We start from the raw sequence: 12,540 nt of genomic DNA on the forward strand, positions 1-12,540 counted from the left end.
CGTTCCTGTACACAAGCACAGCATACACATTTTGTAGTATAGTATTGATGAAATGTATTTATTTGTCATTGTTGAAGATGTAAAACAATACATGGTATCAAAAGGAAAATCTTTGAAGTTGTGAGTACTATTTTTAAAATTCTGTTTAATAAACCAGCAGAAATCCTTATTTAAGTCTAGAGTTGTTTATATCTGTGATACCTGAGAAACATGAACATTGAAAACAAATATAAGTTGAAGATTGTGCCATCAATTTGTGGTACAACCACAAACTTCAAAAGACAAATCAGAAGGCAATTTTTGCATGAAGTTTATTAATGTAGCACCATTGTAGAAATATTGTATTATTGTAAGTAAAATGTAAAATAAACTTAAAATATTTGAATGTTTAATTATTACAATGTTGGTACTACACAAAGTCGTTAAAGTCTTAAAGCGGCACAAAACTATAAATTCAAAGAAGACTGTAGATGTTAAATAAAGGACAAGATTTAAATATGTGCGCTCTCATAACACGGTTGTTATGACTGACCACAAGGCAAAATTAATAAAGATCATGAGTAAGATTTAACATGAAAGTAATCCAACGTTAATGTCCGAAATGGAAAACAGTGGTTTCTAAAGTCTTGAAAAGGTCCTTTAGTGGTGTGACCACCACATCCCTATTTACACACGGTACTTCCTCTGATGCGCGCTTCGGTCTTGGGCGGGTGTGAAGCTGCATCAGCAACGCCACTGGTTTGCACGGCATGTTGTGTGCGCCTGAGTTTCTCACCTGAAGTTCATTTGTTCCTGGACTGCTGGGGGTAGATCCAACTGTTGCCTCCAAGGGGATTTGGAGAGTTTGGAGAGACGGCTGGTGCTCTGTTGAGTGTGCAACTGTTTTCTCAGTGGACAGGTGGACTGGGAGTCTTGAGTCTGCAAATTACAAACAATAACAGGAGAAAGAGGCACAACGTTATGAGCAGCCACAAATTATCCGGAGAAATGTGGGATACAACACAACTAGAAGCATAGAGCTTGACAGTGACCAATGGAAATTCCAAAAATAAAGCCCCAAGCATCTAAAGTGTGTTTAAATTCACTAAGTGTATGTCCCCGGTGTTTCTGACCGCGAGTAACCATGACTTGGGTGTGTTTTTCAGGTGCAGATTTAGTCATTTGGGGTCCCAGGAAAACCCTGTGCTTTGGATTTACTTTCAACCCTTTCTCTAACTGGGAATGTTGGAAGATGAGAGCTACTCAAAACTTCTTTTCTGAAGTAAAACTATTAATACTATGCAGTAAATGTCATGCATTCAAACATTTGAAGTGAACAGTGAGAGAGAGAGGCATTATCAGCACAATGGACTCAAATGTACTTAATGTCACTTATCAATTCTAATATAACACTAGCTAAATAAATAAATGATGCATCATGTTTGCGAGTCACATTTAAATCTGCAACGTAACCAGTAACATTTCTGTCAGTTCAATTTAGTACTACAATACTTAGAAGTATACAGTAAATCGTATACAGTTGAGTTGCATATTTTTGAGTTGTATTAAGAGCCTTTTTTGAAATTGATTTCAAGGTACATTGACTTACAATAATAATAATTTCATATTTTTCATATCTAAACACCATAGTAAATCAATAGCTGTCGGGGGCCCTTTTAGTTTGGGGTTGCTTACATTAACGGATAAGTCTGCCCATGGTGTTGTTTCCTGCACCAGAGTGTATTTCCCTGTCGTTTCTGACCGTGAGTAGCAGAGCACAGTGCTGAGTGTGATGTTGTTTGTATGAGCAGAAACACCACAGGCCCAGCAGTCGGCCGGTTCTGAACGGGCACATTTTCAAAGGGCCCTGCACTAGTTCATATAAATCTCTTCAGCAGGAATGAGTAAACAGCATACCTGAAGTGACACCGATCTGAAAACGGTCCTGTTGCTCTTCATCCTGTTGGTACGGGCTCAGGCACAGGAAGAGAGTCTTCAGAACTGAATTTGCAGTGTCTGCAACTTCAGATCCAACGAAATGAGGCATTAACAACATATTTCAGTAGTGCAAGTCAGAATTTCACACCGGTATTTGTAAGCAGTGTGGAGCACGTCCTTACCTTTGTGGGATGCAATGTCGGGCAGCTGCTGATGAGCATGGGTTCTAGATGGACTGTTACCACAAGGGGTTATACTGGTAGATACCTCACAGAGAGAATCAAAGCTACTCACAGGATTAAGTAGCTGCTTTGTAGGTTTATTTATGTGCTCTGTTGAGCTGTCTTCATTCTCTATTTTAGGATTAGGAGAGAAATAGGAGGATCTTGTCGCACAAGAGATTTCTTTGACAGTTCTAAGCTGGTGTTGGAGAGGCGTCTCTAAATCAGAAGCTCTTGGTTTGGAGTTTGATAAAGGAGATGTATTATCAACTGACTGGTTTGACTGTTGAGAGCAGGAGGAAGACCTTGAATAATCTGGTTGAGATTGGATGCACGGGAGAGGAGCAGCACTGGGAGGGGCAGCGAAAAGGCCGAGGAAGGACCTGGCAGGGGCTTTGTCAGGTTCAACTGCACTTTGAACACGATTACTTCTGCAACCTGCAGGCTGTGGAGCAGGACAGGAAGATTGGATGAAGCCTTGAGGACAAGGGGAATCTGGTCCAGAATCGTCGTTTGGCTGCATTACACTGTCAGAAATGGGGCTTGCAAAAAGGCTATGAAAGGGTCTTTTCAGGGTCTTTTTACATCCAACTGCCAAATCACCACAATGTGCCGTTTTACTGCTGCACTCTGCTATGATGGCAGTTGAATAAGGAGTGTCATGGTTGAGGACAGATTGTGTCTTTTTGGAGTGCAGGTGGATCTCAGTGGGTTGTTTTTCTACAAAGTGACGACTGCCGGAGTTTTCAGAAGCACTTGTCTTAAAGGAGCTGGTGACAGGTTTAACAGGAACAGCAGCTCCAACTATAAAGTCGGTGAAGCCTGAAGAAGGAGAAAAAGGCTTTGTTGAGGCTTGTGAGTCAGACGTCAGAACAGAGAGATGTGGCCTCAACTCTGTAGGACATTTGGAAGTAGATTTCTGACTTGATGGCCTTGAAAAAATGCTTTTGCGATTAGTGCGTCCAAAAGGAAGAACACCTTCACTTTTACAGGTGTCAGAGCATGTAATATCCAAAGGCAGGCGCATGCATCTTTTCATATCTCCTTTGGATAACACAGACTTCTCTGCTACAGTAACAGGAGAATGCAGCAACTCCAACTTGACTTCATGAGCAGCTCTTTGAGCAGGTTTCATCGACTCTGGCATATTGCCACCTCGTGTCTTGTTATCCCTGGAGGCCAGAGTAAGACTAGGGCAGTTCTTTGAAAGCACACTGGTGTGCACTTGGAGGGATGACAGGCTCTTGAATAATTTTTCCTGGGAATTGTTCACTCCATTTCTGGTATTTACTGAATGCAAGACCTTCTCATCTTGGGTTTCTGAGCTTAGCATGGGCTCAGTAAACTCTTCAAAGTCAGTTTTTGGGGTATAGGACACAGTTTGTGCAGTAAGAGGGGTAGGTGAGTGTCTAAAGGTAGAATATTCCACTGATTTACAAGACCTGAGAACAGCATCCACAGAGTAGGGAACTTTGCTTTGGTTTGCAGAGACTGAACTGCCAGACTCATGACTTCCTGGAGTTGTAAAGAAACTAGGGAACGGTTTGAATAGTTGAGGTCCAAGCACTGCTGCAACTGAATAACAAACTGGCTCCTCATGTTTAAGGTTACTTGACGGCGGGAGGTGAGGTTGGGCAGCATCTGATGCATTTGGTGGGACAGCTTCCTCCATGATATCAGCCAGCTCTTTAGTCTGACAGTCCTTCTCAGCATTTGTTTCTCCGCTGTTGTAAAAGATAGGCCTACCAAAAAAAAGAAAAGAAAATCAGCATGCTTCTTACTCATATCATAACTGGTATCAATGATTGATTACTAGATGAATTCCAATGCAAGAATTACATTGATGCATTTACAGAATCACAATGACAAGTTAACGTTTGTATGTGCATACCTGAGTGGTTGCAGGAGTGTATCAGAAGTCCTACTTGCTTCTGTAATTTCTGGCTCATCTGTGTTTTCTGGCTGTCCGGACGACTCCTGTTCAGCTTTTTTTGAAAGTGCATAGAGGTCATCATCACGTTTGAATACCTGCAGTGAGAAGAAGGGAAGACATGCGATTGCTTTCAGCACACAGCAATGCCTATAAAACATTGTAAGAACATTTTCATGAATGGATTCTTACATACACACCTCATGCAACAGTTGGTTTGTGACGTCATTGAGTGGCTCGTGGGAAAACTTGCAATCCGCTCCTTGAGAACATTTTCCTTTTCTGTGGAAGAACTTGCAAGGAAATGACTGTGCAGCTTAGTAAAGGAAATATTAGATATTTAACAACCCTGAGTCTCAATAGTACAAGACTTATAACTGCAATGGGTTTATGAAAAATCGACAGATCATTGCTGTTCAACCAAAGGATATTATGCATGTATGGGCAGCTCTCTTCCTTTGTGCAGACTCCTTGAACATAGTACTTGCACACTTCTTTGACGAGATTGTTGTATCCCTTAACATGTTCCAGTTGGCAGTCGTCCTCCTGTGTGTAGTTATAATGACACTCAATAAAGGCCAGAATAATGAGACACTGTTCTATCCTATAAGTTACTGAGACATGTCAACTTTGGTATTATATAACTTTTTAAATATATATACATGTTTAACATAACCTGCCTTGATGCACCTTCCCCAAAGGAAATGTCGACAAATTAACCGCCCATCCACCAACACGCCATTCTGGTCCTTGAACTCCTGTGACATTAACTTTGGACGTTTCACTTGGACGCCCTGAGAGGAAAGATGAGCATAACGTTAAGATTCACAAACATTTTTGAATCAATACATGATTAAAACTTTCTCACGGTAGCTTTTTTTTTGACCCCTTGAACTAATATCAGTGGTGTATTCAAGCTTTTGTTTGGGGCAGTTACTGAATTACTTAAAGTTACTTTTCAGAACTTTTAACTGGTTATGAACCATTCTCACTTTTATACTGATGCCTCTATATATGACCTACATAAGTAAACAAGACCATCAGCAAGTAGATTGGCTATCAAAAGCCTATTAGCTCTGTGACTTTTCATCCTATCATCTGACCCGGTTTTAAAAAAGTTCTTTGGCTTTGTTTTTGACAATATACAGTCGGCCCTGTTTTCATTAGGCATGCAAAAGGACTCTGCAAGGCTGACACTCTTGCTTACCTGCTTGTCATTTCTATTTTGTCTGTATCTTCCACCTTGTCCCCAAGTAGGTTGAGTCTGATGGCTTCCACCTCTATTGGCAGGTCTCCATCTATCCTTCTGTTGATGATGATGATTTTTCGGCCACTCTGGCTTGTTTTTCTGCTGCTTGTTCACATTACGGTTATTTTTAGTTGTGTAATTCTGACCTTTGTTATTGTGGCCAGGTTTATAACTATGATTATGTATCACGTCTTTGGTGAAGCCAGCACTTGCATGTCTGCTATCAGTGTTATGGATATTGTAGTGTATGGCCTTGGAGTCATCTTCTCTGAAGGATGCAGCATTAGAACTTCTGGTTGTCTGGACTTCGTGACATTGCTTCTGTGGAAAGAAAATGCAAAGAAATGAAATGTCAAGGACATGCCTGTTAATATTGTAAGACAACCTTTTTAAGTTTGGGAAGTACAAATACATGTTGTGCAGACAAGCAGCACAAACCCCGCATAACTTACACAAAGGTGCAAGTAGACCTAGAGGAAACTAATGCTTGCAATATTACATCTCTGCACTAAAAGATGTAGTTATTAAAATTTGAAGTCTACAGTTTGTGAGGCATTGCATCGCATCATACTGGGAGGAGTTACAAATATTTTGTCCAATAAACAATATCACTGACGGAACACTAAATAAAGTTGTGTGTACTATTTGACTATGAACATCAGATTTCCTTAATAGTAATTGATTATTTTTTTCTCATCAATTCAATGATTTCATTTTGGCCTTCTTGCAACGATCCTGTTTAAAATGCCAATCTCATCTTTATTCATTTTTTTTTTAATTTTCCTCTTCCATTTGTGTTCTATTGAGTTCTGCTGTTCGTCTCATTTAAAAATAAAAAAATAATTGATTATTGTAATTGACTCAAGTGTTTATTTGATCTTTCATATTGTGAATTTGACGGATGACAAAAACCTACATTACAGAAACAAATCTCCAACAAACTATGCCGCCAGTGTGCAAGAATTCAAATCTTTATCTTGCATTAGCCAACACTGAAATGTTACAGCATTACAACCTTCATGGGTGTCAGGTTTATTGCAGGGTTGTTGTATTAATTAAGCTGCATTAGTATTAGCTGGGTGCATCACATAAACTGGAAACTGAGTGGATCTACAACGATGCAGAAACCTAGAATTCGAGATGTAATGGTGCAGTCAACAAAATCACTTTCACAAAATGCGAAATAAATCTTTTGCAAGTTTTGCAACAAGGACCTAACTTTAATAAATAGTAGAAAATAATAAATAGAAAGCATCCTGATTGGAAACATTACAAACTGGCATGAGATGTGCACAGCAAAGGACAGGAGGGCTCTACTGCGGGTGATTTAAACTGCTCAGAACATCATTGGTACCCATCTACCCAGCATCACTGATATGACAAGAGGTGCCTGCGAAGAGCCCAACGGATATTAAAAGGCAGCTTCTTTCTTCAGAATGTGAGACCCCTTAATTAACCCCCCACATATAATGCTTTTGTTTTTCCTATGTCGAAAAATGGCACTACAAACAATGACAATAAATTAAGTTAATATTAGTTAAAGTTCATCTCACCTTTTTATAAGGGCCGGTATGCTCAACCTGGATTTTCCTCTTTCTGGCATTGCCTCTTTGACCACTCCCAGTCTCGTTCCTGCAAAACAAAATAAATATTTAATTAATAATGACCACAACATGCACATCACAGCTAATGGCCAACTACAGTTAAATACCGTCACCTGTGCGTAAAGGCGGGTGGACCAGGGCTCTTGACACCTTCTTCGACAGCAGCTAGACCCGTGAACAGGTTTGCGAAAGCCATTTTATTTTGCTCGTCATTAGTTATTTGTTTCTTCTGGTGGAAAGACTAGCAAGATGTGGATGTGGCCACCTAGTCAGAAGTTATTTAAGTAAAAAACAAAATGTTTAACAGCCACCTGCAGAGAGGGGAATGCTGCCTCGCGCCCATAAAACAAGAACTAAAACAAAGCTGCTTTAGTCTCCCCAGGTATCACCTATCCTACCCTGCTTTTCTGTTCAGGCCTGAAATGCCAAACATACGTTTAAGTTTGATTTGCGGTCCAGTAAATGTGTGTATCACATGTCTCACTCCATCGTTGCCGCATCGTTCACCTCTTCTTCCGTGTTTGAGAAAGACGTCATGTCCCTGGACTCTACCAAATACGGACAGAGGGTGGGGGTGTAGACCGAAGACCCTGATACTTGAAGACATCTAGCGGTAGAATTATGTATCGCAGGATATATTTGGTACATAATGTATGATGAACTTCAGGATTATAACAAGTACATATACCCTGTTGCTGATTTTTAGAACAAAATGTGGTTTTGTGATGCAGCTCTGGGTTGGGTTGATGTAAGGACTTGATGGTCTATTATAATAGCAAATTCCACGAAAATCTGTCCGTTAACGGAAGACATTTTGACATGTCACAGTAGGAAAAGCAGAAATGTAAATAACAAAATTAATGATGGCTGAGTTCCAATTATCTGCTCCAGTTTCAGGGCCCTGGTATTAATGTGTGCTGGCTCATTGTCACACTGTCATGGCTTATTTGGACACTTGAATTAAACAGAGCCATTATAATTGTTAATATTATCAGTAACACGTGTGCTTTTCCTACTATAATGAGTCAAAACGTCTGCTGTGAAAAAGGCCTGTAGTATTAGGCTACTTATAGGCCAAATATCATATTTGGGAACATAAACCATGCTCTTTGTGAAAATCAATGGTTGTACATGAGAAGTATCTGCTGTTCTGTCTTCCTTGTTAATTATCAAATTTAGCCCAAATATAACCTTTGTTGTCCCGTGAGTTGTCACATTACAATTATCTTCATTTCTCGTTGTTCTGTGATGAAATACAGTTGCACTCAAAATTATTGGCAAAATTGACAAACTTTCAGCTGTTTTCAATAAACAACTCAAACAAGGACCATTTAAATAGCTCAACACAACTAATACTACAAGTGGTTTCTCCAAATTCAACACAAAATGCCACCTTTCATGACTACTGCAGTCTCAAAATGATTCAACCCCTTCATGACAAGCATCTTTAGTACTTAGTAGAGCACCCTTTTGCTGTCATGCCCTGATGCAAACGTGATGCATAGCCAGACACCAGTTCTGACAGCGTTCCTCAGGAATCTTAGCCCGTTCCTCATGGGCAATGGCCTCCTGCTCTCGAATATTCTTGGGTTTGCGTGCTGCAACCGCCTTCTTCATATCTAACCAGAGATTTTCTGTGGATTTTCAAGTCAGGCGACTGTGACGGCCACTCTACAATCTTCCAGGACCTTTTCTGAAACCAAGCCTTGGTGGACTTTGAGGTATGCTTGGGATCATTGTCTTGTTGGAATGTCCAATGACGCCCAAGCTTCAGCTTCATCACAGATGGCATGACGTTTTCTCCTAGGATTTCCTGATACTTGATTGAATCCATCTTGCCCTCCACACACTGCAGGTTTCCAGTGCCAGAAGAAGCAAAGCAGCCCCAGAGCATCACCGAGCCACCGCCATGCTTCACTGTAGACAGGGTGATCTTCTCAGTGTATGCTTTGTGAAGCATGGCGGTGGCTCGGTGAAGCCACCGCCATTGAATTTTGAGAAACCACTTGTAGTATTAGTTGTGTTGAGCTATTTAAATTGTCCTTGTTTGAGTTGTTTATTGAAAACAGCTGAAAGTTTGTCAATTTTGCCAATAAACCTAATTTTCCATGGGGGTTGAATAATTATGAGTGCAACTGTACCTTGAGATTTGGTTTGGCTACAGACTTGATAGATTAATATACTGAACTGAAAATATAATAGACTGTGGTCTGTACTACAACACCCACAACACAGTCTCTCATTTAAATGCTTTAGCAAATACACTGATGTATATTTAACATAAAAAGTTGGGTCTATGGTTTTGGGTTAGAATAAATCAAATCCACTCTACCCAGTTTGCTTCTCTTTGTTACTGTCAAGAGCAATTCAATCTTAAATGTAATTGAATCCCCTCGGCTGAATGGTGAACAAGCACACTCTGCCTCTCGTTAATCAAAGAGATAGCGATAGAGGCTGGACTTTGTTCCTCCACATAGAAGGCCATCCCTGTGTCGGGCTCAAAGTTCAGGTCACAGACACTTTGGTTTTGCCTCTGAGTGTGTTTGTGTTTCCCTTCAGTCTCTGAACTCTTAAACTCTTAACTGTCCATATTGAGCTGTCTGAGCGACAGAATGACCCGTTGGGCTCTTATTGCTCCCCTCCTGCTGGGCCTGTTCATCCACAGTGCTGTCAGTCAAGATGCTGAGGACCCTGCTGCAACCGCACCACCACCACAGGGTCAGGCCTCTGATGGCACACAGGCGGAGGACGAGGACGCAGAGTGGGGTATGAATTCCCTCAGAGACAGCTTTGAGTCAGTCGGCGGATACTTTGATTCGATGCTGGAGTTCATGGGTGGACGTGATGGAGTGTGCCAATACCGCTGTCGATATGGTAAGTTGGTTAAATGGATGAGTACGTATAGTTTAGCATTAGAATGATACTGATATTGATCAGCCGCTGTGGACCACCACTGATATATAATTTTAGAGCTTCAAAATATTTTACATTTTAATTGAAAGGAGGAAATGTATTACTGCACTATCCCCTTAATACTGATTACGTGCAGTGGAAAGGGTTAGTCTAAGGGTTGGGTGTCCTATGCTCCAGTTGATAGTGTTTCCACCCCAATAACAATAAAGTCCTTCAAGAGAAAAAGAAAAAGAAAACATGTCTTCCTTTTTGGAATCAAATTGTTAAATTCATAGATATTGAATAATTGCAAAAAATCTGCCTCTTTTACCTAAAAAAATACATAAACAGAACATATACGTCTCAAATGAAAGCCTTTTAATTGCCATGTTTCTCACAATAAGAGTGTTCATTTGATTACACTTCACCACATTGAATATATAATTTTTGTAAATTATATCTTATATCTAGCAATGATTTGAAATTTGATTTTTAAGTGGTTTAAATATTCACATTTTAAACTTTTTATTCTACTTTTATTTATCCAAACAATGGTGTTAAAATTAGATACATTATTACTATTTGAAGCACAAATAAAATATCAATTACACCATTTCCCAGGACAGGCAGTTTATTGACAGTGTATGCAATACCTAATCTATCTGCACGAATGCGCCTCTGTTGCTCTTATAAATGGTAACTGACAGTGTAATAGGTTGACATTACATTATGAACTGTGTAATGTGGTTAGTAGTCTGAACATTGCCTGTATGGAACAGTAATGCAACAATGTAAACCCAATAACAATAATGCACTGATACTTATCATATCACCATTGTACTTATCATAGCGGTTATCATCTGGAAATGGACTGTGACCCCATAATGATTCATGCAGTGACTGGGGAAGGTTACTAATAACACGTGAACCAAATAAGTAACCTTTATCTCTCTATGTGCATGGGTCAACTTTAAACCCATGTGGTTTTCTAACTGCTGTAATACATGACCTACATCTGATATTTTGTCTGCTTCTCCTTTCAGGTAAAGATCCTATTCCTCGTCCTGGCTACCAGATGCCAGAGCCTGATGGGTGTAGCTCCTACTTCTTCGGTCTTCCTGTTCCAGAGGGGGTATGCTTCTTCTGTCTGTTCAGGACAAAGTCATGGGGATTTATGGAACTTGGAAATTTGATTGATACGTATATACAAAGCTGAAACTACATGTGGAGCAAAAAAACATCCTTCGGCAAAAAGAAAATAATATATAACCTTTCGTCCTTAATAATTATCATACAGTCCATAAACGTCTTTATTTGACTGCATAGTGGAATACATTTTGAGTTTACAGCAAAAATAACCACATGTGAATGCCACATACAAATACATGCATCACCTCTGTTGTGTACCAGATGGATATGGGCATCCCTGCCATGACCAAGTGCTGCAATCAGCTGGATATGTGTTACGACACCTGCGGCTCCAACAAGTACCGCTGTGACTCCAAGTTCCGCTGGTGCCTCCACAGCATCTGCTCGGACCTCAAGAAGAGTCTTGGCTTTGTGTCAAAAGTTGAAGGTTGGTTGTTTTAACCCATATTTTACCCAGGACTGAGCTACTGAGCCCATCCCTGTTTTTCAGCACCATTCTGCCTCAACTTCAGCTTTAATAATGCAGCAGCTGGTTTAGGTAAACGCTCTACTTGCATACAATACTTACAATTGTGGTGGAGGGGACTGAAATACACCCAGTATGTGACAGCTGAAAAATATAATGACCAGTTGTGATACTTTTTTTTATTTCCTACCATCCCCCCCAAAAATCGGATAATCTATTTAAAGAAAGAAAGAAATTCAAATATGATTAAAATGCTCAAGTGCTGAAAACCTGCCAAGTACTGATAATTCAGAGGACTATGACATTAACTGTATGCTGAGTGTATTTTAGAAAATGTGAAATATGACCTATTATTCCTTACATACTGCTGTGTGCTGACTGCACATTCCTGCTTCTGTCACTTTCTCTCCTCAGCATGTGAAGCAGTAGCAGACACCTTGTTCAACACAGTGTGGACTCTGGGCTGCAGACCCTACATGAACGGCCAGAGAGCGTCATGCCTCTGTCAGGGAGAGGAGAAGGATGAACTTTAAAGCATGAAACACTCTCCTATTTATAACACTATCAACTAGAGCAGCTGTTGCAAAGACTGCTGTGTGGAAAACTTGAGTAATTTATTTGGAAGTTATTGTTCTGGTCATTACATTACTTTGCATCAAAATGTAGATGTTATTGTTAAAAGTTCAACTTTGTTGCAAGCCAAAACTGTATTTGTTTATTTGTCAATAGTGTTTGTGTATTAGCACCAATACAGTTGGCAAAGGCATAATATGATTTTGGAAAAGCAAAAATATTGTGGCGTGAACTAAACCTTACAGCACATAGCCTCTTGTGCTTCATACCTTTGGGTATGTATTACCATGTTCTACTTAGTATACAGTATGAATAAATGTTATGGACACATGCATGGACGTGATTATTTCATTTCATGGTACACTACTGACGCCATTCAATACAAGCAGAGATGGTCGAAAGTATTTTTTGCAAGTCTCAAGTCTCTTATGGTTGTCATAAACAATCTGTCATGTAAGTCTGCTTAGAAGACAGCATAGCTATATCTAAGGAAGTCAGAGCATGTACTGTGTCATCACTCTATTGGTAGTATCAGCATT

At 40.0% G+C, this 12,540-nt stretch overlaps 2 protein-coding genes across 2 annotated transcripts; one reads left to right on the forward strand and one right to left on the reverse strand.

Annotated features, from left to right (window-relative positions):
• Nucleotides 1-29: 29 nt before the first annotated feature.
• On the reverse strand, nucleotides 30-7,428 carry LOC142943929 (uncharacterized). The gene is made up of 10 exons (XM_076085500.1): nucleotides 7,035-7,428; nucleotides 6,871-6,949; nucleotides 5,276-5,638; nucleotides 4,749-4,862; nucleotides 4,499-4,614; nucleotides 4,269-4,377; nucleotides 4,030-4,166; nucleotides 2,100-3,880; nucleotides 1,897-2,001; nucleotides 30-918 (listed from the first exon to the last, which is right to left on the reverse strand). Exons 1-10 carry the CDS (start codon nucleotides 7,115-7,117, stop codon nucleotides 590-592), a joined length of 3,216 nt encoding a protein of 1,071 aa, XP_075941615.1. The 5' UTR covers nucleotides 7,118-7,428; the 3' UTR covers nucleotides 30-589.
• A 2,087-nt stretch (nucleotides 7,429-9,515) lies between these two features.
• LOC142943939 (group XIIB secretory phospholipase A2-like protein) lies at nucleotides 9,516-12,221 on the forward strand. The gene is made up of 4 exons (XM_076085510.1): nucleotides 9,516-9,795; nucleotides 10,857-10,945; nucleotides 11,224-11,389; nucleotides 11,843-12,221. Exons 1-4 carry the CDS (start codon nucleotides 9,534-9,536, stop codon nucleotides 11,959-11,961), a joined length of 636 nt encoding a protein of 211 aa, XP_075941625.1. The 5' UTR covers nucleotides 9,516-9,533; the 3' UTR covers nucleotides 11,962-12,221.
• The last annotated feature ends 319 nt before the right edge of the window (nucleotides 12,222-12,540 follow it).

This window comes from Anarhichas minor, unplaced genomic scaffold (assembly GCF_050575085.1).
Source record: "Anarhichas minor isolate MPS153535 unplaced genomic scaffold, ASM5057508v1 ptg000160l, whole genome shotgun sequence".
In the NCBI taxonomy this organism is placed as follows: domain Eukaryota; kingdom Metazoa; phylum Chordata; class Actinopteri; order Perciformes; family Anarhichadidae; genus Anarhichas; species Anarhichas minor.